Source organism: Haliotis asinina, chromosome 3, assembly GCF_037392515.1.
Source record: "Haliotis asinina isolate JCU_RB_2024 chromosome 3, JCU_Hal_asi_v2, whole genome shotgun sequence".
NCBI lineage: Eukaryota > Metazoa > Mollusca > Gastropoda > Lepetellida > Haliotidae > Haliotis > Haliotis asinina.
Window position 1 is genome coordinate 82,901,300 of NC_090282.1, and position 25,569 is coordinate 82,926,868.

General features: G+C 39.9%; 1 protein-coding gene across 1 annotated transcript; it reads left to right on the forward strand.

Annotated features, from left to right (window-relative positions):
• Positions 1 to 974: 974 nt before the first annotated feature.
• On the forward strand, positions 975 to 10,113 carry LOC137277153 (uncharacterized). Its single transcript, XM_067808827.1, has 10 exons — positions 975 to 1,132; positions 1,779 to 2,009; positions 2,480 to 2,642; positions 4,630 to 4,748; positions 5,153 to 5,303; positions 5,706 to 5,809; positions 6,079 to 6,216; positions 8,784 to 8,900; positions 9,175 to 9,265; positions 9,832 to 10,113. The coding sequence occupies exons 1-10, from the start codon at positions 1,057 to 1,059 to the stop codon at positions 9,965 to 9,967; spliced, it is 1,326 nt and encodes a 441-aa protein (XP_067664928.1). The 5' UTR covers positions 975 to 1,056; the 3' UTR covers positions 9,968 to 10,113.
• Positions 10,114 to 25,569: the final 15,456 nt, after the last annotated feature.

Consider the following 25,569-nt stretch of genomic DNA (forward strand, 5'->3'; position numbering starts at 1 on the left):
CAAAGGGAGTGACATTATTTTGCAATCATGGATTATTCATGACTTTCAACATCCTGCAGCTTCCCTCCCAAGTCAAACCAGTGTTCACTGATACAACTGAAATATTGTTAAACCCACACCACTCCCTCCCTCCCTCCCTCCCTCCCTCACTCACTCACTCAAGGCCATACCTTAGTAACTGTGGGTACTGTGGGTGCCCTGTTTGGTGTCCGTGTACCAAGATCAAGCAGCAATGGTATGTGTACCTTCAATAACAACTCCCTAGTAACGTTACAGTTTGGGATTTCATCACTATGATCTGGTGTTCAGGTCAGCTGGCTTGTATGATTTACATCATCACATCTGGCTTTCAGTCGTCATGGTGCCAGTCACTGCATTGTCTGCTTCAGATTGAAGAAATTTCACATCTAGTTTTGATGATCACTGAAATGAACTGGCGATTCCATTGCGATGGTAGTATCACAGCTGCGTTAAGTACCTTACATTTGCAGTGTTACAGCTAATGTTCACAGCTTGGTAGCATTTTAATAGTGTCTGTAATGCCTTTAATTGTCAATACTTACTTTGGATACAAGAAAATATGTACCACCAAACCTTCTATTTACAAATATATAACCGGACGCTCACCGGACTTTCAACATCCTGCAGCTTCCCTCCCAAGTCAAACCAGTGTTCACTGACACAACTGAAATATTGTTAAACCCACACCACTCCCTCCCTCCCTCCCTCCCTCACTCACTCAAGGCCATACCTTAGTAACGAAAGAAACGCTACATTTACCATATCTTAAGTTCACTCACAAAGGCTGTATATATATCCTTCAGTGTAATAAGGAAACGGAAGGAGAAAGCTGTCAATCAGATGTAATGACTATGTCTGTGTCTATTGCAACTCACCATCAACCAGTCATGTCGCTCAGAACACTCATGAGACACAGATCACATGACCGAGTCATTGAATAACGTTGTTCCGTTATGTGTGATGATTTGCCGAGATGGTGTGACGTGTGTGATGCTCGCTGCCCTAAATACGTTGTCTTGACATTAGAGATTCGTGATGTACGCGAAGTTCGTCACATTCCTTACTGTGGGTGCCCTGTTTGGTGTCCGTGTACCAAGATCAAGCAGCAATGGTATGTGTACCTTCAATAACAACTCCCTAGTAACGTTACAGTTTGGGATTTCATCACTATGATCTGGTGTTCAGGTCAGCTGGCTTGTATGATTTACATCATCACATCTGGCTTTCAGTCGTCATGGTGCCAGCCACTGCATTGTCTGCTTCAGATTGAAGAAATTTCACATCTAGTTTTGATGATCACTGAAATGAACTGGCGATTCCATTGCGATGGTAGTATCACAGCTGCGTTAAGTACCTTACATTTGCAGTGTTACAGCTAATGTTCACAGCTTGGTAGCATTTTAATAGTGTCTGTAATGCCTTTAATTGTCAATACTTACTTTGGATACAAGAAAATATGTACCACCAAACCTTCTATTTACAAATATATAACCGGACGCTCACCTTTCATATCCCTTTCGCGAATACCTTGTGTCATGATCATTGTTAATTTTCATTGGTCCATCACTGTATTTGTGAAATGTGTTATGGACTGGTGGCTGTATGTTTAACACTTACCAAGTTTTACCTATATTTAAGTATAATCAAATTATACAGCATACAAATGGACGCATGTCCCGATGATCCAGGACACGTCAGAATTGTTACTGGATTCATGCATTAATATAATAATATGATTCAAAGCTCATTTCTTCCAGATTTGGAAATGAATATGTTTGTAGTAGAAACATCTCCCGTCGGTACCGTCCTAAGGTGCACTTTGGATATCTCCGTCAACTGTACTCGTCTACAGATCAATGCGCCGTTTGCTCGCAGTGTCGTGTATGACCCAGTAGACGACCATGTCTATTGGACCTACTCGGAATTTATAAACAGGATCAGTTCATCTGGGGAGAACTATGAACACAGATGGTTGCAATTTGACTCAAGTAAGATTTATTCAGTTGTATATTCAGATTCCTTTTTACACTGGAAGAGTGTATTAGACTTATTTCAACTTGAAAGAGCCTAGTTGCGTTTTGACTGTGTTTTTGGAGAACTATCATTGTCATCAGTTTCGTTATGATGCACTGAAGCATAAAATGACACTTACTATTGTTAATAAATTATATAGAGCCATATCATCTCAAAGCATGTCAGGTTTTAACCTGATCATTTTATCAGTGTTGTTTTGTTGCCCATACACATACCATATGAACAGCGACTGGGAGTAATAATAGAAAAATAGATGTCACAAGCCAATTGGACAATAAATGAAATCTGGATACCTCTTTCCTCATACCTCTAACAGTATAATCCAAACCTAAAAGTCTACCCTGGAAAGCTTCAAAGTTGTAGTAAACCAGATTTCGTCATGTACACAATGTCAGTAACGGTACGAACAACGGTTATTTTACAGAACCATCTGTTGTTGCCATTGACCATTCCTCGAGGCTGCTGTTTGTGCTATCCTCCAGGCGCAGTTCGTCCTTGCGGTCAGTGTCCCTGCGGACAAGACGCCAGAGGGACCTTCCTGCCCCCAGCACCCGCTTGTGGGGTCTGGCTGTCGATGCGCTCATGAAGTAAACTTATGTTTAGTTTTATACTGCTCTCTTAAAGGGGAATTACTTTTAACACCAACTGACATCGGAATGCCCTCATCACAGTCACACGACATTAAAGTACAATGAAAACATCTGTGTGTTTGAACTGTAATACCATCATTTATGTAATTCACTTGTTTAAACGGATTAATTAGTGTTTCATGAATAAAGTTTATATATCACAGTTTGGCACCTTAACAATATAACAGAACCGATAAAACCGATTATTCAACAGTTGTTTATATGACGAACTTACGAAAAGAGAAATGTTATTCAAAGATGTCCTCTTAGATAAACATTTCTAATGCATTTATCTTGTAAAAGAGGTTATACTTGTATAAATACATTTATTAGAATTGTTAGCCACCATTTCAAGCTCTCTGTACTCAACAAATATTTGTGCTATGGTAGCTGTATCATGGGCGTGTGCCCCCCTTACGAAAAAAAACCCACATTCTGACGAACTTATTAGCCTGTGTTCCCGAGTTTTCCGATGTTGACACCAAGTGGTCAAGATGTTAAAATTGTAAGGATTTACTCCATGTATGGATTATTAAGCATATTTCCTTCACAGATGAATGTAATACCAGTCAAATAAGGCCATGTTGGGCTGGTTTAGTTAGATACCTCTACTCAAAGGTGTGTTATAAAACTTTGGTTTGAAATATTAAGAATGGAATCTCACCGCCTTCCTCTCCAGTGTTATATATTCCTATAAAAACTTGATGAAAATGGAAAGCATACATGGGTTTCAGATATCAGACACATATTTTTCACAACTGTTTTTCGTATGTGTGGATAGAGCAAGATGCAGGAAAAATACAAATGTGTAACAGCACTTTTGCATGTATGTATGTATGTTTGTATGTATGTATGTATGTATGTATGTATGTATGTATGTATGTATGTGTGTGTGTGTGTGTGTGTGTGTGTGTGTGTGTCTGTATGTATGTATGTATCATAATATATTGTATGTATGTCTGTATGTCTGTATGTCTGTCTGTCTGTCTGTATGTCTGTCTGTCTGTCTGTCTGTCTCTCTGTCTGTCTGTCTGTCTGTCTGTCTGTCTGTCTGTCTGTATGTATGTATGTATGTATGCATGTATGTTGTAATAATCTACGAAGATGATTACCATGTATTATTTATATGTGAAAGGTATGCGCATCTCGGAACAAAATAATTACATAGTATCTGTTTCAAAAGTCTGTTGTCGGTACATAAAATACCCAAACCATACCTTCTGTCGCTATGAAACATGTGTTTTCCTCTTCATGTTCTTCCTGTCACGTGCTATGGCTATGTCGTCACAATCAATTGTACTTTGGGTCACATGGCCAAACTACCGAATAAATAAACTGAATTGAAATGAATCAAATTGGTGCCTCCGTTTCGATGGATTCTTTTTCTTCATCTTCACTGGAAGTTTATACTGCACGATGTAAAATCAGCTGGTATTTGGTATACAAACACGTATAAACATTCGAACTAAACTTATTAGCTAATAGGATCAGGGATCCTGCATGTCCATCGCAGCGCCAGCCTTTGGATGTTATTTATAACATATTATACAACGGCGATGGTAAGGAACTTGTACGTAGATTACTGCCAGTGGAATGGCCTTCTAGAAGTTGGTGAAGTAGAAAGAACAAAACTTAATAGATTATTAACTTCTTTACTTCTTTTTACTTTCCTTGTCGATTCTTAGACTGACTTCAAGTGTACTTTTGCTTGAATTATTGTTTTGTATTTGATGGAGTGTGTTTTCGTATTACGCCACCGGGAACAGGGTGTCAGTAATGTGGAGGTGTATGTTCGGAGATTGAACGTTTACCGCTTTGGTGGGGAAAACCACATAGACAAAAACGCTTAATCGGTTGTTACAAACATCTGACTGACAAATACCACTGTAAACGCGAACCTGTGATACCTTCGTATATGTTTGTGTACATTACGGTTGTTTTGCAGGAATATATTCCTCGCAGAGGCAACAAAAATCATCATGATGAGATATGACGGAACCGATCGTCAGAAACTCCTCGACATAAGTGCTGACTATTTCGTGACCATGGCGTATGACCCGGAAGGTATTTTACCTTAAGGTTTTAACAATCTGCTGGTAATCCCACGCTGTTTGTTTGTGTTGCTGTCAACAAGATTCATCTGTAACAGATATGCTGTAAGTTACGGTAGCCTCCTACTATGAAACGTCCAGCCACAGAACAAGACCGATTCGTATGCGATTAGTGGTTTCTCACAATAAACAGGAGGATCCAGGGTCAGAGCTCATATGGAATGCTTTCAGTTAACACCAATACACGGATTCAGATTCAGTATAATAACAGAATAGGATAGACCAGATATTCAAGACAGATTGCTGTTCCTTCCTCATAGCCCCAATTGGTACGGGAGCAAAGAGTTACATACACAGGTACAAGCAGGTACTCACTCGTTTCAACAGTTTGTTCTATATGTAAACTGTTTCTTTCAGGCCAGAGATTATACTACAACCTTTGGACGATGAGGACATTCGGATCTTTGGACGTTCACACGAAGAATAGTACTGTATACTCCTTCAACAATCAGTATCCGTCTATGACTCTCTATGAAGGCGTGTTGTATGTGACAGAATTCAATGAAAGGTTTGATTGGTATTCATCGGGAACATTACAATGTTTCTGTCTGTTCGCAATAATGGAATTTTGTATGTGACAGCTTTAAATGAAGACCTTTTGTTTTTTCTTGAGGGCATAGCGTCTATCCGGCTTAGTCTTCCTTTAAAGGACTAGTACATGACAGCATTACGTCAAAGGATTAGATCTTCATGGTTGGTTCATGTCACTGGTTGATAACAGTGTTGACGAATGTGTGTACCTTAGCAGTCTTGATGAGTCAAATCAAACCATAATATTTTTCGCCAAAAGTTACAATAATTGTTCTTTAAAACGAAAGACGTCAAACTACGGTTTGTTCATATTTGCATGCATGTTGACATGTCAAGGAGACCGTCGTAAGTTAAAGCTTTCAATCTAATATATTTGCAGGGAGAAAATCTACAAGATGTCGAGAAAAGGAAAATTAATTTCAGGCATCCCTTATGATGGATCCAAGTCAGGTTTTTCGAGAATCGTCGTTTTCAGAAAATACGGTACGTTCAATTTGTGTAGACTTACAGGTTTGTTATTAAGTGTCAGTAACACATAGTGACTGTTTTGTTCGCTTAATCAGAATGAGCAAATGCATACATCCCTGTGTCGAAGTGTCAAAAAGAATGCTTGTAAACGTATGAGAGATTGTAGGCACATATAAAGAGATAAAAGGCTTTTCATGTTCTGTTTCACTTTTATTTATGTGAAATGTTGGTTAGACGTATCTGCGTCACGTCACAAATGTAACATACTGCTGTATTATGTTCAGGGTGTTCCCCCGGTTGGTTCGGTCGTACGTGCAGTCAGGCCTGTGGACAGTGTCTTGACGGAAGTGCATGTGATCACGAGTCTGGTTACTGCACTCAAGGATGTGACATGGGATGGACGGGTCGCACCTGTAAGGCAGGTACGAATAAGTTAGGTTAAGTTACATTATACTGTAGTGTAGTAGTTCAGTCATGTGTCTCCCACAGCATGTGGTTGAAGTAATCGGGTGGTCTGACTCACTATGTATCCCGTTTTATGTATGTACCTACGAAATTCACTTGGAAGGAATGATAGCGATTCTTCCTTAAGGATTTTTTGGATCGCCTTTAGAATTCAGCACCACAATATCTCGCCGTTCTCAGCCGTAGGTCACATGTCAGTCAGACAGTCAACCAGTTCGTGAGAACCCGTCGGATGCGAACTCGCGACCTTCGGATTGACTGAGCTACGTCCACATTGTTGCAGTGCAAATTTAGCTAGTCATTCCTGTGACGTCACGGAAATGAACGGAAAGAGTCGAATTGGTTGCGGACAATTACGAAGGTTACGGATAGACTTGGTGTCTCGTTCTTTCAATCTACTGACTGTTGCCGAATGGCCCCGATATCATTTGACACAATCGTACTATTTCGTAATATACAAGATACCATGCTGTGTGGAATGTATGGTTCGAACTGAAAACGGTTAGACGTTGATTTCAAGGTGCATTCATGAACGGCGTGCTTGTATAAAAATCATTGTGTGCTTTCGTGACAGAAAAGTGTTGTAGGGAACACAGTAAGGATAATGTGGATCGCGCTAAGGAATGAGTGAGACATGGGCATGTCTGGTGACGGCACGAGGACTTCGAATCATTATTGAAAATATGTAGATCTAATGGTGAAAGTTGCTGCAGGCCATCAGTCAAAATTTTCTACATTAAAACATTTAATCGTTTATTTAACTTTCGACGTTTTTGGTCTCACGTTCCTTTTTGTATTGAAAATGGAAAAGGAAAACAATTGGTACTCATGCATCTACCTACTATACTGGATTAGGTCCCTTACCCTAACCCTAACCCTAACCCTAACGCTAACCGTTACTATGGAATACTGTAAGGGGCATTCTCGCTATGTCGCATTCTCGTTCTTTTAACATTTTAAGCTTGTTTGCAAAGGTCGAGATCGCGAGAATGCGAGATCGTGAGAATGTCCCTTACAGTATTCCATACTTAGCCCTTGAAATAATTCTAATAAATAGAATACGTTGACCGAAGCGGCACGAAAATGGCTCACGTGTCCAGTATAATGCATTCTTACCGCCACGAAAAATAATTACGAATAAACTCCATTTCAGTGTAATGGTGCAAATTACTGAATGACAAAGATATATGTATATTAGTTTACATTTATTATTCATTTGATCCGAATAGTTACGTTTGAAACCGAAATATAAAATATATTTAGATTATTATAATTGACCAAAACTGCGAAAAATAAAATATGTGACCAATATAAGTCATTCTTACTAAATTTAAAAATCCAAAATATGTAAATACACAAAATATAACACCTCAACACCTTTTAATACAAAGAAATATGAGCATATTAGTCAGAAAAAAAAAAATTTGAACCTGGTGCTCGCAAAAAATTGCTACTACTGGATACTCCCAACATCGTTGCGTTTCTGTAATGACATGACTCACAGGGATGAAACATCAGTGAGCGAGGGTTATTCGCACTCGCTGAGTTTGACGATCTTGTTGCTATGCCGGCGTCATAGGGCATTGTTTCAAGAACGTGCTTTTGAACAAAATCACTTGCAATTACGCAATATATTATCATGACGTGTCTTTAAAGTTTTTGGTGCTGTATTCTGAAGGTAGGCCGATTTTTTATGGGGCTTGCATTAATAAAACGTTCAAGATATTGTACCGTGTGCGTGTGTCATTTCCAAATTTGAGGTATCAGTGACGAAAAGCATGTATAAAATCGTTGCCGTATTTTCCCATGTGACGGGGGTCAGGTGTCGGGTGATGTGTGCCAGGTGACGAGCGTCGGGTGTCGGGTGTCGGATGACGCGTGTAGGATGGTGTCAGGTAACGTATGTCGGGTGACGGGTAACGAATGTCGGGTGTCGGGTGCCGTGTGTCGGATGACGGCTATCGGGTGTCGGATGACGGAGATAAACATCATGTGTTGGCCAATTTCCGGGTGTTATTGAGTATTTGAAGCACGGGAATGCATTTGGAACCGACGGCGTATTAGTGAGTATTTGAAGCACGGGAATGTATTTGGAACCGGCGTCAGCGGGAGGTTTCAAATGAAACATTCCCGTGCTTCGAATACTCAATAACAACCGGAAATTGGGTTTTACTGTCTACACTCGTCTACATCGAGTACGGGTACAGCAGAGAAGTGTCATCAGCAGGCCGTTTCAGCTGGTTCCCATGGTAGCGTCTGTTGCTCAATTGTGATGTCATTCTTACTTTACGTCACAATATGATTTGAATGACGTCACCACTGTTGACGACACAATAAAACAATTGTTTACGTGTCAATACGCGGTGAATAGTCCTGCAGTTTCCGGGAATCTAATACCATTTGATCATGTTTTTAAACCAATCAGATTACAGAACACAGTAACTTTTGGTTTACAATGTCGAGTGATGCTGATTACCACATGCACACCGATTGCGAGACTGATAAAGAAGCCATAACAAATTAGTTTCAGAATCTACGACCAGGTCACATGACTCTGGGACATCGTCTACACCTCGTTCTCACGATCAGCCTTGGCCGACCGGATGGATGCTGGGTTGGGTAGAGACAAGCGGGGTTCCAGGTTAACTTTTGATTTCCTTAATGAAGAGCGAGTGCATGTGAACGCCGTGTCGAAATTGTGAATTCCTGCCAGCATAAGTTTTCGTAACTGGTAAACGGCTTGTGAAAAAAATGACCAAAATCATGTTCTAAATATGTTGTGTTATGATGGTACCTGTCATATACAGTTTAAATTTACAAATTATCACTGAACAAGACTAACCGAGTTTGTCTGTGGTAGCCATCTATGTTTTCACATGTTCCCATATTAAAACACTTTTCTTAATTCAAAAAAGGTCAGTGGATTGTCTGGTTTCTGGTGGGTGGATATGGCCTTGTCGGACTACTCGTGTGTGCTCTGGTCGTGGCCGTTGTCAGATATAAGAGGTACGGCTGTATCTATGGTATGATTACACGACGCCATTTTAGAAGTCGCGGAAGTCACGGTGGCTGAGCGGGCTAGGCGGCTGATTTTGTGTGCTGGCGATTAGGTGTCTGACTCTGAGGGTGTGGGTTCGGATCCCGTATGGGACTCAACCAAAAGAAGTACTAGAATTTGTACTTCACTGAGAAAGTGAAATCCCAAAAATGACATATGCTGCATTTAGCTATGGTGTACTGCTTTCATACGTTGTTCAGTTCCAAAGATTCAACAGACAGGACGGTTTGATTTGATCATTAATTAATGGATGATATTTTAATTATCTATACTCTAAATGGCATCAGTCATCGTCTGTCATTCTGCATGACAATACTGATACCATCATGTTTATATTGAGTGTACATCACGATTCTATGCAAGATGGCCGTTCAATGTAAGGATTACCAGACGGATCAAGGGCCATTCATGTTAATAATTGCCGTCTGTAGGTGTGGCACGGTTTTATGTCATATCTGCATTGAATACTGGGAGTGTGCAATATGTCATAACTGTTCACTGCATTTCATTGTAGAGAACTGACTCGGCTGAGAGCACGTAAGAAAGAGAATACACATAGTCTGAAGGTGGGGGACAAAGCTCACCAGGAGTACCTGACGGCGCAGCATGCAGAAGGGGAAAGTAGTGACAATATGTATGAAGTGATCTGAGAGATCTAATGAAACCAATATCCAGAAACTTGGGCTTTGGTCGATCGCAGTGGCAAATGTTTATGTGTGGCATTCCTATATTAGTACAATATCAGTTAACCTTTATGTGTTTACTGATGTCAATAAATACGCAGATATCAGATAAATGTAATGTTTTGAGAGTGGATCCTAATCGCATGCATGTGATATAGTTGGAATTGTAGTATGGAATCTGTTTTTAGCAGAAATGGCTTATGGATTTGGAAATCACTCGAGCCTCTTATACATTATAAAAATTATATGACTTACCAGTTGTCAGTCTTACACTATTCCTGGGAGCTGCGGTGGCTGAATCCCGGGAGTACTTACTTTATTGCGAAAGTACAATACCATCGACCCAAACACATGCGCGCACACACACACAGACGGACAGACACACACACATACATACATACATACATACATACACACACACACACACATACATACATACATACATACATACATACATACATACATACATACATACATACATACATACATACATATACACACACATACATACATACATACATACATACATACATACATACATACATACATACATACATTATATTATGATACATACATATATACATAGATATCAGCATATGGATGTCGGAGCAAAAAGAGCCTACAATTGGGTACATGGCACCTTGTAATTCTGTTATTTTTTCAAGATTTTATGATGAGAGTTCAGGTTGTGGACAATGTTAGTTCCAGCAGGATATTGATTGGGGACTTGACATGATAAGTGGATGGAGAACCGTGCTAACTTGAAACACGTTGTTAGAACTGACAGTGACATATGCGAGATATTTGTGATGGGCGAATAATTCTGTTTTCATTTTAGCGTTTTAAAATCGAAAACTGACATGGGAACTAAGAACAATGAGCAACTCGTGGCAGGGAAATGGCAGATTATTTCCCCCTCGATATATTAATTATGCAATTCCCTCGTGAAGGCTTGAGAATTACGTAATTAATATATTTCGGAAAATAATCTGCAAACAGTGAAACATTAACATAATGGCGGTTAATCAAAATGAAACAAGATATTGATACATGCAGTCAACTAGCCTGAACATATAATCTACCTGGTCGTCCTCACTACAGCACTGAATCTTATCATCAAACATTTACAGATGTCAACGGTGAGAGTGACCACACTTGTCAACATTACTTTTTTGAAGTAGTCATTGATATTAAAGCGGCTTACTAATACACCAATAACTATTTACAGAATAATAGACTCTTACTGCATCAACGTAGATTGTTTATCGATGTTGACGACTATTTGTAATGCACCATTCATGTACGACTCTGGTGGTACGGGCGGATTTGTCGCAAAAGCAAACGCAATTCACTCTTTAGACGCGCACCATGGACGCGCCAGAAACTTACGAACGTGGGTTGGAATCGCATTTGGAATGCATGAACATGATATACTCACCAGCAAAAGAAATCCAACCCCCCAAGGTTTTAAACAGAAGACATAAACATGAGCGCTTACTTTTTTGAAATTTAATTTATTTTCGGAAACGTGCGTTCCTTTTGCTGTTTAGTAGATTTATCTTAGACGTGGATCACTGCGTTTCCTCGCACATCTGGTTGACCATAAACACAGATCAATGTTCAAAAAACCCAACTCACTCACTCTGGAACAAATAAGCATCTGATATTCAAAGTTATTTGCTTTGAGTGGACAACTCACTGTCCAGAACTTTCTTTCATCCTGCTGTCTTTTCTCCAAACGTTATTCATACAGCACAATACTAACTGAAACAAGGAAGTGTACTGTTCAACAATTATGTACTTCAAGAATCCGCTTATATTGCGAGGGCCCAGCAAGAGAACAGTTTCCTCACACAATACCATCTGCAGCATTCCTCAGGAAGGCCAGTCGATCTCATCGAGATGAAAGTACCTTCCGAGTTCACTTTCGTAATAAATGTCGTGCCTCTGTCTATGTTCCACTATCTCTAACAGGCTTTGATACGTACTTGAAGACGTTACATTGTACTGTTTGTTGTATTGACATCACCCATCTTCATGGCCAAGCTGAAGTAGTGCGGCAGTGTTGTAAGCGTGGGTACACGAATTTTCGCATATCCAGTTTGATAATGACTATTGTTTTTGATTCAACAGATGAGAGAGATTTCTTATACAAATGTGAAAGTTAGTCTCTGTAAGTAAAACCTATTTTCCCTGTCTCATCTGTTAAAATGACTATGGGCAATGATTGGGGGATGAAACATAGTATTCCTAAGTAGAGGCATTATCTTGGTGACCAGAGACAAAAGCATTGTGTTTAACCCGAGTGTAGAATAGGCATTACTGCATCTGTAAGAACACTGGTGAGGTGGTCTAAGGGATAAAGCGTCTGATTTGAACATTTCGAGGTCGGGTCTCGTCGGGGCCGTAGTTCAACTCGTTTTATACAAAATTGAAAAGTGGTAGTGTCAGTACGACATAATTTCACTGTCTTATCTATGGGCAATGTGTTTAGGATGGAAAATACCATTTCAATGGATAAGGCGTCTGACTTCGAATCAGAAAATTGCGAGTTCGGATCTCGTCGGGGTCGTAGTGCAAATTGAAAAGCGATAGTGTCAGCACAACTTTGTTTCCTTGTCTCATCTGTTGATGACAATAGGCAATGTTTTTTGGATGGAAAATAACATTTCAATGGACACTGGGCATTCCAAGGTAGGGGATTTATCTTGCTGACCATACACAAAAGGACTGTGTTATGTGTTAAAATGACAATGGGCAATGTTTTTTGGATGGAAAATAGCATCTCAATGGACACTGAACCTTCGAAAGTAGATTTTTTCTCTTGGTGACCAGAAGCAAAAGGAATGTTTTAAACCGGAATGTACAATAGGCTTTACTGCGTCTGTAAGATCGTTGGCCTCGTGGCCTAATGGATAAGGCGTCTGACTTCGAATGAGAAGATTGCGAGGTCGAGTCTCGTCGGGGTCTTAGTACAACTCTTTTTATACAAAATTGAAAAGCGGTACTGTCAGCACAGCCTTATTTCCCTGTCTCATCTATTAAAATGACAATGGGCAATGTTATTTGGATGGAAAATAACATTTCAGTGGACACTGTGCATTCCAAAGTGGAGGATCGATCTTATTGACCATATACAAAAGGACTGTGTTATCTGTTAAAATGACAATGGGCAATGTTTTTTGGATCTAAAATACCATTTCAATGGACACTGAGCATTCAAAGTAGATTTTTTTATCTTGGTGACGAGACGCAAAGGGAATGTTTTGGACCGGAATGTACAATAGGCTTTAATGCGTCTGTAAGATCGTTGGCCTCGTGGCCAAATGGATAAGGCGTCTGACTTCGAATCAGAAGATTGCGAGGTCGAGTATCGCCGGGGTCGTAGTACAACTCTTTTTATACAAAATTGAAAAGCGGTACAGTCAGCACAACTTTATTTCCCTGTCTCATCTATTACAATGACAATGGACAATGTTATTTGGATGGAAAATAACATTTCAGTGGACACTGGGCATTCCAAAGTGGAGGATCGATCTTATTGACCATATACAAAAGGACTGTGTTATCTGTTAAAATGACAATGGGCAATGTTTTTTGGATCTAAAATACCATTTCAATGGACACTGAGTATTCAAAGTAGATTTTTTATCTTGGTGACGAGACGCAAAGGGAATGTTTTGGACCGGAATGTACAATAGGCTTTAATGCGTCTGTAAGATAGTTGGCCTCGTGGCCTAATGGATAAGGCGTCTGACTTCGAATCAGAAGATTGCGAGGTCGAGTATCGCCGGGGTCGTAGTACAACTCTTTTTATACAAAATTGAAAAGCGCTACAGTCAGCACAACCTTATTTCCCTGTCTCATCTATTAAAATGACAATGGCCAATGGTTTTTGGATGGAAAATAACATTTCAGTGGACACTGTGCATTCCAAAGTGGAGGATCGATCTTATTGACCATATACAAAAGGACTGTGTTATCTGTTAAAATGACAATGGGCAATGTTTTTTGGATCTAAAATACCATTTCAATGGACACTGAGCATTCAAAGTAGATTTTTTTATCTTGGTGACGAGACGCAAAGGGAATGTTTTGGACCGGAATGTACAATAGGCTTTAATGCGTCTGTAAGATAGTTGGCCTCGTGGCCTAATGGATAAGGCGTCTGACTTCGAATCAGAAGATTGCGAGGTCGAGTATCGCCGGGGTCGTAGTACAACTCTTTTTATACAAAATTGAAAAGCGGTACAGTCAGCACAACCTTTTTTCCCTGTCTCATCTATTACAACGACAATGGGCAATGTTTTTTGGATGGAAAATAACATTTCAGTGGACACTGGACATTCCAAAGTAGAGGATCGATCTTATTGACCATATACAAAAGGACTGTGTTATCTGTTAAAATGACAATGGGCAATGTTTTTCAGATGGAAAATACCATTTCAATGGACACTGAGCATTCAAAAGTAGATTTTTTATCTTGGTGACCAGAAGCAAAAGGAATGTTTTAAACCGCAGTGTGCAATAGGCTTTACTGCGTCTGTAAGATCGTTGGCCTCGTGGCCTAATGGATAAGGCGTCTGACTTCGAATCAGAAGATTGCGAGTTCGACTCTCGTCGGGTTCGTAGTACAACTCTTTTTATACAAAATTGAAAGCGGTACTGTCAGCACAGCCTTATTTCCCTCTCTCATCTACTAAAATGACAATGGCCGATGGGAGATAACATTTCAGTGGACACTGGGCATTCAAAAGTAAGGTATTTATCTTGGTGACCAGAGAAAGAAAGAATGTTTTGATCCGCAGTGTACAATAGGCATTACTGCGTCTGTAAGATAGTTGGCCTCGTGGCCTAATGGATAAGGCGTCTGACTTCGAATCAGAAGATTGCGAGGTCGAGTATCGCCGGGGTCGTAGTACAACACTTTTTATACAAAATTGAAAAGCACTACAGTCAGCACAACCTTATTTCCCTCCCTCATCTATTAAAATGACAATGAGCAATGTGTTTGGATGGAAAATAACATTTCAGTGGACACTGGGCATTCCAAAGTGGAGGATCGATCTAATTGACCATATACAAAAGGACTGTGTTATCTGTTAAAATGACAATGGGCAATGTTTTTTGGATCTAAAATACCATTTCAATGGACACTGAGCATTCAAAGTAGATTTTTTTATCTTGGTGACGAGACGCAAAGGGAATGTTTTGGACCGGAATGTACAATAGGCTTTAATGCGTCTGTAAGATAGTTGGCCTCGTGGCCTAATGGATAAGGCGTCTGACTTCGAATCAGAAGATTGCGAGGTCGAGTATCGCCGGGGTCGTAGTACAACTCTTTTTATACAAAATTGAAAAGCGGTACAGTCAGCACAACCTTTTTTCCCTGTCTCATCTATTACAACGACAATGGGCAATGTTTTTTGGATGGAAAATAACATTTCAGTGGACACTGGACATTCCAAAGTAGAGGATCGATCTTATTGACCATATACAAAAGGACTGTGTTATCTGTTAAAATGACAATGGGCAATGTTTTTCAGATGGAAAATACCATTTCAATGGACACTGAGCATTCAAAAGTAGATTTTTTATCTTGGTGACCAGAAGCAAAAGGAATGTTTTAAACCGCAGTGTGCAATAGGCTTTACTGCGTCTGTAAGATCGTTGGCCTCGTGGCCTAATGGATAAGGCGTCTGACTTCGAATCAGAAGATTGCGAGTTCGACTCTCGTCGGGTTCGTAGTACAACTCTTTTTATACAAAATTGAAAGCGGTACTGTCAGCACAGCTTTATTTCCCTCTCTCATCTACTAAAATGACAATGGCCGATGGGAGATAACATTTCAGTGGACACTGGGCATTCAAAAGTAAGGTATTTATCTTGGTGACCAGAGAAAGAAAGAATGTTTTGATCCGCAGTGTACAATAGGCATTACTGCGTCTGTAAGATCGTTGGCCTCTTGGGCTAATGGATAAGGCGTCTGACTTCGAATCAGAAGATTGCGAGTTCGAGTCTCGTCGGGGTCGTAGTACAACACTTTTTATACAAAATTGAAAAGCACTACAGTCAGCACAGCCTTATTTCCCTCCCTCATCTATTAAAATGACAATGAGCAATGTGTTTGGATGGAAAATAACATTTCAGTGGACACTGGGCATTCCAAAGTGGAGGATCGATCTAATTGACCATATACAAAAGGACTGTGTTATCTGTTAAAATGACAATGGGCAATGTTTTTTGGATCTAAAATACCATTTCAATGGACACTGAGCATTCAAAGTAGATTTTTTTATCTTGGTGACGAGACGCAAAGGGAATGGTTTGGACCGGAATGTACAATAGGCTTTAATGCGTCTGTAAGATAGTTGGCCTCGTGGCCAAATGGATGAGGCGTCTGACTTCGAATCAGAAGATTGCGAGTTCGAGTATCGCCGGGGTCGTAGTACAACTCTTTTTATACAAAATTGAAAAGCGGTACAGTCAGCACAACCTTTTTTCCCTGTCTCATCTGTTACAACGACAATGGGCAATGTTTTTTGGATGGAAAATAACATTTCAGTGGACACTGGACATTCCAAAGTAGAGGATCGATCTTATTGACCATATACAAAAGGACTGTGTTATCTGTTAAAATGACAATGGGCAATGTTTTTCAGATGGAAAATACCATTTCAATGGACACTGAGCATTCAAAAGTAGATTTTTTATCTTGGTGACCAGAAGCAAAAGGAATGTTTTAAACCGCAGTGTGCAATAGGCTTTACTGCGTCTGTAAGATCGTTGGCCTCGTGGCCTAATGGATAAGGCGTCTGACTTCGAATCAGAAGATTGCGAGTTCGACTCTCGTCGGGTTCGTAGTACAACTCTTTTTATACAAAATTGAAAGCGGTACTGTCAGCACAGCCTTATTTCCCTCTCTCATCTACTAAAATGACAATGGCCGATGGGAGATAACATTTCAGTGGACACTGGGCATTCAAAAGTAAGGTATTTATCTTGGTGACCAGAGAAAGAAAGAATGTTTTGATCCGCAGTGTACAATAGGCATTACTGCGTCTGTAAGATCGTTGGCCTCTTGGGCTAATGGATAAGGCGTCTGACTTCGAATAAGAAGATTGCGAGTTCGAGTCTCGTCGGGGTCGTAGTACAACACTTTTTATACAAAATTGAAAAGCACTACAGTCAGCACAACCTTATTTCCCTCCCTCATCTATTAAAATGACAATGAGCAATGTGTTTGGATGGAAAATAACATTTCAGTGGACACTGGGCATTCCAAAGTGGAGGATCGATCTAATTGACCATATACAAAAGGACTGTGTTATCTGTTAAAATGACAATGGGCAATGTTTTTTGGATCTAAAATACCATTTCAATGGACACTGAGCATTCAAAGTAGATTTTTTTATCTTGGTGACGAGACGCAAAGGGAATGTTTTGGACCGGAATGTACAATAGGCTTTAATGCGTCTGTAAGATAGTTGGCCTCGTGGCCAAATGGATGAGGCGTCTGACTTCGAATCAGAAGTTTGGGAGGTCGAGTATCGCCGGGGTCGTAGTACAACTCTTTTTATACAAAATTGAAAAGCGGTACAGTCAGCACAACCTTTTTTCCCTGTCTCATCTATTACAACGACAATGGGCAATGTTTTTTGGATGGAAAATAACATTTCAGTGGACACTGGACATTCCAAAGTAGAGGATCGATCTTATTGACCATATACAAAAGGACTGTGTTATCTGTTAAAATGACAATGGGCAATGTTTTTCAGATGGAAAATACCATTTCAATGGACACTGAACCTTCGAAAGTAGATTTTTTCTCTTGGTGACCAGAAGCAAAAGGAATGTTTTAAACCAGAGTGTACAATAGGCTTTACTGCGTCTGTAAGATCGTTGGCCTCGTGGCCTAATGGATAAGGCGTCTGACTTCGAATCAGAAGATTGCGAGGTCGAGTCTCGTCGGGGTCGTAGCACAACTCTTTTTATACAAAATTGAAAAGCGGTACTGTCAGCACAGCCTTATTTCCCTGTCTCATCTATTAAAATGACAATGGGTAATGTTTTTTGGATGGAAAATAACATTTCAGTGGACACTGTGCATTCCAAAGTGGAGGATCGATCTTATTGACCATATACAAAAGGACTGTGTTATCTGTTAAAATGACAATGGGCAATGTTTTTTGGATCTAAAATACCATTTCAATGGACACTGAGCATTCAAAGTAGACTTTTTTATCTTGGTGACGAGACGCAAAGGGAATGTTTTGGACCGGAATGTACAATAGGCTTTAATGCGTCTGTAAGATCGTTGGCCTCGTGGCCAAATGGATAAGGCGTCTGACTTCGAATCAGAAGATTGCGAGGTCGAGTATCGCCGGGGTCGTAGTACAACTCTTTTTATACAAAATTGAAAAGCGGTACAGTCAGCACAGCCTTATTTCCCTGTCTCATCTATTACAATGACAATGGGCAATGTTATTTGGATGGAAAATAACATTTCAGTGGACACTGGGCATTCCAAAGTGGAGGATCGATCTTATTGACCATATACAAAAGGACTGTGTTATCTGTTAAAATGACAATGGGCAATGTTTTTTGGATCTAAAATACCATTTCATTGGACACTGAGTATTCAAAGTAGATTTTTTATCTTGGTGACGAGACGCAAAGGGAATGTTTTGGACCGGAATGTACAATAGGCTTTAATGCGTCTGTAAGATCGTTGGCCTCGTGGCCTAATGGATAAGGCGTCTGACTTCGAATCAGAAGATTCCGAGGTCGAGTATCGCCGGGGTCGTAGTACAACTCTTTTTATACAAAATTGAAAAGCGGTACAGTCAGCACAACCTTACTTCCCTGTCTCATCTATTAAAATGACAATGGCCAATGGTTTTTGGATGGAAAATAACATTTCAGTGGACACTGTGCATTCCAAAGTGGAGGATCGATCTTATTGACCATATACAAAAGGACTGTGTTATCTGTTAAAATGACAATGGGCAATGTTTTTTGGATCTAAAATACCATTTCAATGGACACTGAGCATTGAAAGTAGATTTTTTTATCTTGGTGACGAGACGCAAAGGGAATGTTTTGGACCGGAATGTACAATAGGCTTTAATGCGTCTGTAAGATCGTTGGCCTCGTGGCCAAATGGATAAGGCGTCTGACTTCGAATCAGAAGATTGCGAGGTCGAGTATCGCCGGGGTCGTAGTACAACTCTTTTTATACAAAATTGAAAAGCGGTACAGTCAGCACAACCTTATTTCCCTGTCTCATCTATTACAATGACAATGGGCAATGTTATTTGGATGGAAAATAACATTTCAGTGGACACTGGGCATTCCAAAGTGGAGGATCGATCTTATTGACCATATACAAAAGGACTGTGTTATCTGTTAAAATGACAATGGGCAATGTTTTTTGGATCTAAAATACCATTTCAATGGACACTGAGTATTCAAAGTAGATTTTTTATCTTGGTGACGAGACGCAAAGGGAATGTTTTGGACCGGAATGTACAATAGGCTTTAATGCGTCTGTAAGATCGTTGGCCTCGTGGCCTAATGGATAAGACGTCTGACTTCGAATCAGAAGATTGCGAGTTCGAGTATCGCCGGGGTCGTAGTACAACTCTTTTTATACAAAATTGAAAAGCGGTACAGTCAGCACAGCCTTTTTTCCCTGTCTCATCTATTAAAATGACAATGGCCAATGGTTTTTGGATTGAAAATAACATTTCAGTGGACACTGTGCATTCCAAAGTGGAGGATCGATCTTATTGACCATATACAAAAGGACTGTGTTATCTGTTAAAATGACAATGGGCAATGTTTTTTGGATCTAAAATACCATTTCAATGGACACTGAGCATTCAAAGTAGATTTTTTTATCTTGGTGACGAGACGCAAAGGGAATGTTTTAAACCGGAATGTACAATAGGCTTTAATGCGTCTGTAAGATAGTTGGCCTCGTGGCCAAATGGATAAGGCGTCTGACTTCGAATCAGAAGATTGCGAGGTCGAGTATCGCCGGGGTCGTAGTACAACTCTTTTTATACAAAATTGAAAAGCGGTACAATCAGCACAACCTTTTTTCCCTGTCTCATCTATTACAACGACAATGGGCAATGTTTTTTGGATGGAAAATAACATTTCAGTGGACACTGGACATTCCAAAGTGGAGGATCGATCTTATTGACCATATACAAAAGGACTGTGTTATCTGTTAAAATGACAATGGGCAATGTTTTTCAGATGGAAAATACCATTTCAATGGACACTGAGCATTCAAAAGTAGATTTTTTATCTTGGTGACCAGAAGCAAAAGGAATGTTTTAAACCGCAGTGTGCAATAGGCTTTACTGCGTCTGTAAGATCGTTGGCCTCGTGGCCTAATGGATAAGGCGTCTGACTTCGAATCAGAAGATTGCGAGTTCGACTCTCGTCGGGTTCGTAGTACAACTCTTTTTATACAAAATTGAAAGCGGTACTGTCAGCACAGCCTTATTTCCCTCTCTCATCTACTAAAATGACAATGGCCAATGGTTTTTGGATGGGAGATAACATTTCAGTGGACACTGGGCATTCAAAAGTAAGGTATTTATCTTGGTGACCAGAGAAAGAAAGAATGTTTTGATCCGCAGTGTACAATAGGCATTACTGCGTCTGTAAGATCGTTGGCCTCGTGGCCTAATGGATAAGGCGTCTGACTTCGAATCAGAAGATTGCGAGTTCGAGTCTCGTCGGGGTCGTAGTACAAGTGTTTTTATACAAAATTGAAAAGCGCTACAGTCAGCACAACCTTATTTCCCTCTCTCATCTATTAAAATGACAATGAGCAATGTTTTTTGGATTGAAAATAACATTTCAGTGGACACTGGGCATTCAAAAGTAAGGTATTTATCTTGGTGACCAGAGAAAGAAAGAATGTTTTGATCCGCAGTGTACAATAGGCATTACTGCGTCTGTAAGATCGTTGGCCTCGTGGCCTAATGGATAAGGCGTCTGACTTCGAATCAGAAGATTGCGAGTTCGAGTCTCGTCGGGGTCGTAGTACAACTCTTTTTATACAAAATTGAAAAGCGCTACAGTCAGCACAACCTTATTTCCCTCTCTCATCTATTAAAATGACAATGAGCAATGATTTTTGGATTGAAAATAACATTTCAGTGGACACTGGGCATTCAAAAGTAAGGTATTTATCTTGGTGACCAGAGAAAGAAAGAATGTTTTGATCCGCAGTGTACAATAGGCATTACTGCGTCTGTAAGATCGTTGGCCTCGTGGCCTAATGGATAAGGCGTCTGACTTCGAATCAGAAGATTGCGAGTTTGAGTCTCGTCGGGGTCGTAGTACAACTCTTTTTATACAAAATTGAAAAGCGCTACAGTCAGCACAACCGGTACCGTATTTCCCTCCCTCATCTATTAAAATGACAATGAGCAATGTTTTTGGATTGAAAATAACATTTCAGTGGACACTGGGCATTCCAAAGTAGAGGATCTATCTAATTGACCATATACAAAAGGACTGTGTTATCTGTTAAAATGACAATGGGCAATGTTTTTCAGATGGAAAATACCATTTCAATGGACACTGAGCATTCAAAAGTAGATTTTTTATCTTGGTGACCAGAAGCAAAAGGAATGTTTGAACCGCAGTGTACAATAGGCATTACTGCGTCTGTAAGATCGTTGGCCTCGTGGCCTAATGGATAAGGCGTCTGACTTCGAATCAGAAGATTGCGAGTTTGAGTCTCGTCGGGGTCGTATTACAACTCTTTTTATACAAAATTGAAAAGCGCTACAGTCAGCACAACCTTATTTCCCTCTCTCATCTATTAAAATGACAATGAGCAATGTTTTTTGGATTGAAAATAACATTTCAGTGGACACTGGGCATTCAAAAGTAAGGTATTTATCTTGGTGACCAGAGAAAGAAAGAATGTTTTGATCCGCAGTGTACAATAGGCATTACTGCGTCTGTAAGATCGTTGGCCTCGTGGCCAAATGGATAAGGCGTCTGACTTCGAATCAGAAGATTGCGAGTTCGAGTCTCGTCGGGGTCGTAGTACAACTCTTTTTATACAAAACTGAAAAGCGCTACAGTCAGCACAACCTTATTTCCCTCCCTCATCTATTAAAATGACAATGAGCAATGTTTTTTGGATTGAAAATAACATTTCAGTGGACACTGGGCATTCCAATGTAGAGGATCTATCTAATTGACCATATACAAAAGGACTGTGTTATCTGTTAAAATGACAATGGGCAATGTTTTTCAGATGGAAAATACCATTTCAATGGACACTGAGCATTCAAAAGTAGATTTTTTATCTTGGTGACCAGAAGCAAAAGGAATGTTTGAACCGGAGTGTACAATAGGCATTACTGCATCTGTAAGATCGTTGGCCTCGTGGCCTAATGGATAAGGCGTCTGACTTCGAATCAGAAGATTGCGAGTTTGAGTCTCGTCGGGGTCGTAGTACAACTCTTTTTATACAAAATTGAAAAGCGCTACAGTCAGCACAACCGGTACCGTATTTCCCTCCCTCATCTATTAAAATGACAATGAGCAATGTTTTTGGATTGAAAATAACATTTCAGTGGACACTGGGCATTCCAAAGTAGAGGATCTATCTAATTGACCATATACAAAAGGACTGTGTTATCTGTTAAAATGACAATGGGCAATGTTTTTCAGATGGAAAATACCATTTCAATGGACACTGAGCATTCAAAAGTAGATTTTTTATCTTGGTGACCAGAAGCAAAAGGAATGTTTGAACCGCAGTGTACAATAGGCATTACTGCGTCTGTAAGATAGTTGGCCTCGTGGCCTAATGGATAAGGCGTCTGACTTCGAATCAGAAGATTGCGAGTTTGAGTCTCGTCGGGGTCGTAGTACAACTCTTTTTATACAAAATTGAAAAGCGCTACAGTCAGCACAACCTTATTTCCCTCTCTCATCTATTAAAATGACAATGAGCAATGTTTTTTGGATTGAAAATAACATTTCAGTGGACACTGGGCATTCAAAAGTAAGGTATTTATCTTGGTGACCAGAGAAAGAAAGAATGTTTTGATCCGCAGTGTACAATAGGCATTACTGCGTCTGTAAGATCGTTGGCCTCGTGGCCTAATGGATAAGGCGTCTGACTTCGAATCAGAAGATTGCGAGTTCGAGTCTCGTCGGGGTCGTAGTACAACTCTTTTTATACAAAACTGAAAAGCGCTACAGTCAGCACAACCTTATTTCCCTCCCTCATCTATTAAAATGACAATGAGCAATGTTTTTTGGATTGAAAATAACATTTCAGTGGACACTGGGCATTCCAATGTAGAGGATCTATCTAATTGACCATATACAAAAGGACTGTGTTATCTGTTAAAATGACAATGGGCAATGTTTTTCAGATGGAAAATACCATTTCAATGGACACTGAGCATTCAAAAGTAGATTTTTTATCTTGGTGACCAGAAGCAAAAGGAATGTTTGAACCGGAGTGTACAATAGGCATTACTGCATCTGTAAGATCGTTGGCCTCGTGCCCTAATGGATAAGGCGTCTGACTTCGAATCAGAAGATTGCGAGTTTGAGTCTCGTCGGGGTCGTAGTACAACTCTTTTTATACAAAATTGAAAAGCGCTACAGTCAGCACAACCGGTACCGTATTTCCCTCCCTCATCTATTAAAATGACAATGAGCAATGTTTTTGGATTGAAAATAACATTTCAGTGGACACTGGGCATTCCAAAGTAGAGGATCTATCTAATTGACCATATACAAAAGGACTGTGTTATCTGTTAAAATGACAATGGGCAATGTTTTTCAGATGGAAAATACCATTTCAATGGACACTGAGCATTCAAAAGTAGATTTTTTATCTTGGTGACCAGAAGCAAAAGGAATGTTTGAACCGCAGTGTACAATAGGCATTATTGCGTCTGTAAGATCGTTGGCCTCGTGGCCTAATGGATAAGTCGTCTGACTTCGAATCAGAAGATTGCGAGTTCGAGTCTCGTCGGGGTCGTAGTACAACTCTTTTTATACAAAATTGAAAAGCGCTATAGTAAGCACAACCTTATTTCCCTCCCTCATCTATTAAAATGACAATGAGCAATGTTTTTGGATTGAAAATAACATTTCAGTGGACACTGGGCATTCCAAAGTAGAGGATCTATCTAATTGACCATATACAAAAGGACTGTGTTATCTGTTAAAATCACAATGGGCAATGTTTTTCAGATGGAAAATACCATTTCAATGGACACTGAGCATTCAAAAGTAGATTTTTTATCTTGGTGACCAGAAGGAAAAGGAATGTTTGAACCGCAGTGTACAATAGGCATTACTGCGTCTGTAAGATCGTTGGCCTCGTGGCCTAATGGATAAGGCGTCTGACTTCGAATCAGAAGATTGCGAGTTCGAGTCTCGTCGGGGTCGTAGTACAACTCTTTTTATACAAAATTGAAAAGCGCTACAGTCAGCACAACCTTATTTCCCTCTCTCATCTATTAAAATGACAATGAGCAATGTTTTTTGGATTGAAAATAACATTTCAGTGGACACTGGGCATTCAAAAGTAAGGTATTTATCTTGGTGACCAGAGAAAGAAAGAATGTTTTGATCCGCAGTGTACAATAGGCATTACTGCGTCTGTAAGATCGTTGGCCTCGTGGCCTAATGGATAAGGCGTCTGACTTCGAATCAGAAGATTGCGAGTTCGAGTCTCGTTGGGGTCGTAGTACAACTCTTTTTATACAAAATTGAAAAGCGCTACAGTCAGCACAACCTTATTTCCCTCTCACATCTATTAAAATGACAATGAGCAATGTTTTTTGGATTGAAAATAACATTTCAGTGGACACTGGGCATTCAAAAGTAAGGTATTTATCTTGGTGACCAGAGAAAGAAAGAATGTTTTGATCCGCAGTGTACAATAGGCATTACTGCGTCTGTAAGATCGTTGGCCTCGTGGCCTAATGGATAAGGCGTCTGACTTGGAATCAGAAGATTGCGAGTTCGAGTCTCGTCGGAGTCGTAGTACAACTCTTTTTATACAAAATTGAAAAGCGCTACAGTCAGCACAACCTTATTTCCCTCTCTCATCTATTAAAATGACAATGAGCAATGTTTTTTGGATTGAAAATAACATTTCAGTGGACACTGGGCATTCCAAAGTAGAGGATCTATCTAATTGACCATATACAAAAGGACTGTGTTATCTGTTAAAATGACAATGGGCAATGTTTTTCAGATGGAAAATACCATTTCAATGGACACTGAGCATTCAAAAGTAGATTTTTTATCTTGGTGACCAGAAGCAAAAGGAATGTTTGAACCGCAGTGTACAATAGGCATTACTGCGTCTGTAAGATCGTTGGCCTCGTGGCCTAATGGATAAGGCGTCTGACTTCGAATCAGAAGATTGCGAGTTCGAGTCTCGTCGGGGTCGTAGTACAACTCTTTTTATACAAAATTGAAAAGCGCTACAGTCAGCACAACCTTATTTCCCTCTCTCATCTATTAAAATGACAATGAGCAATGTTTTTTGG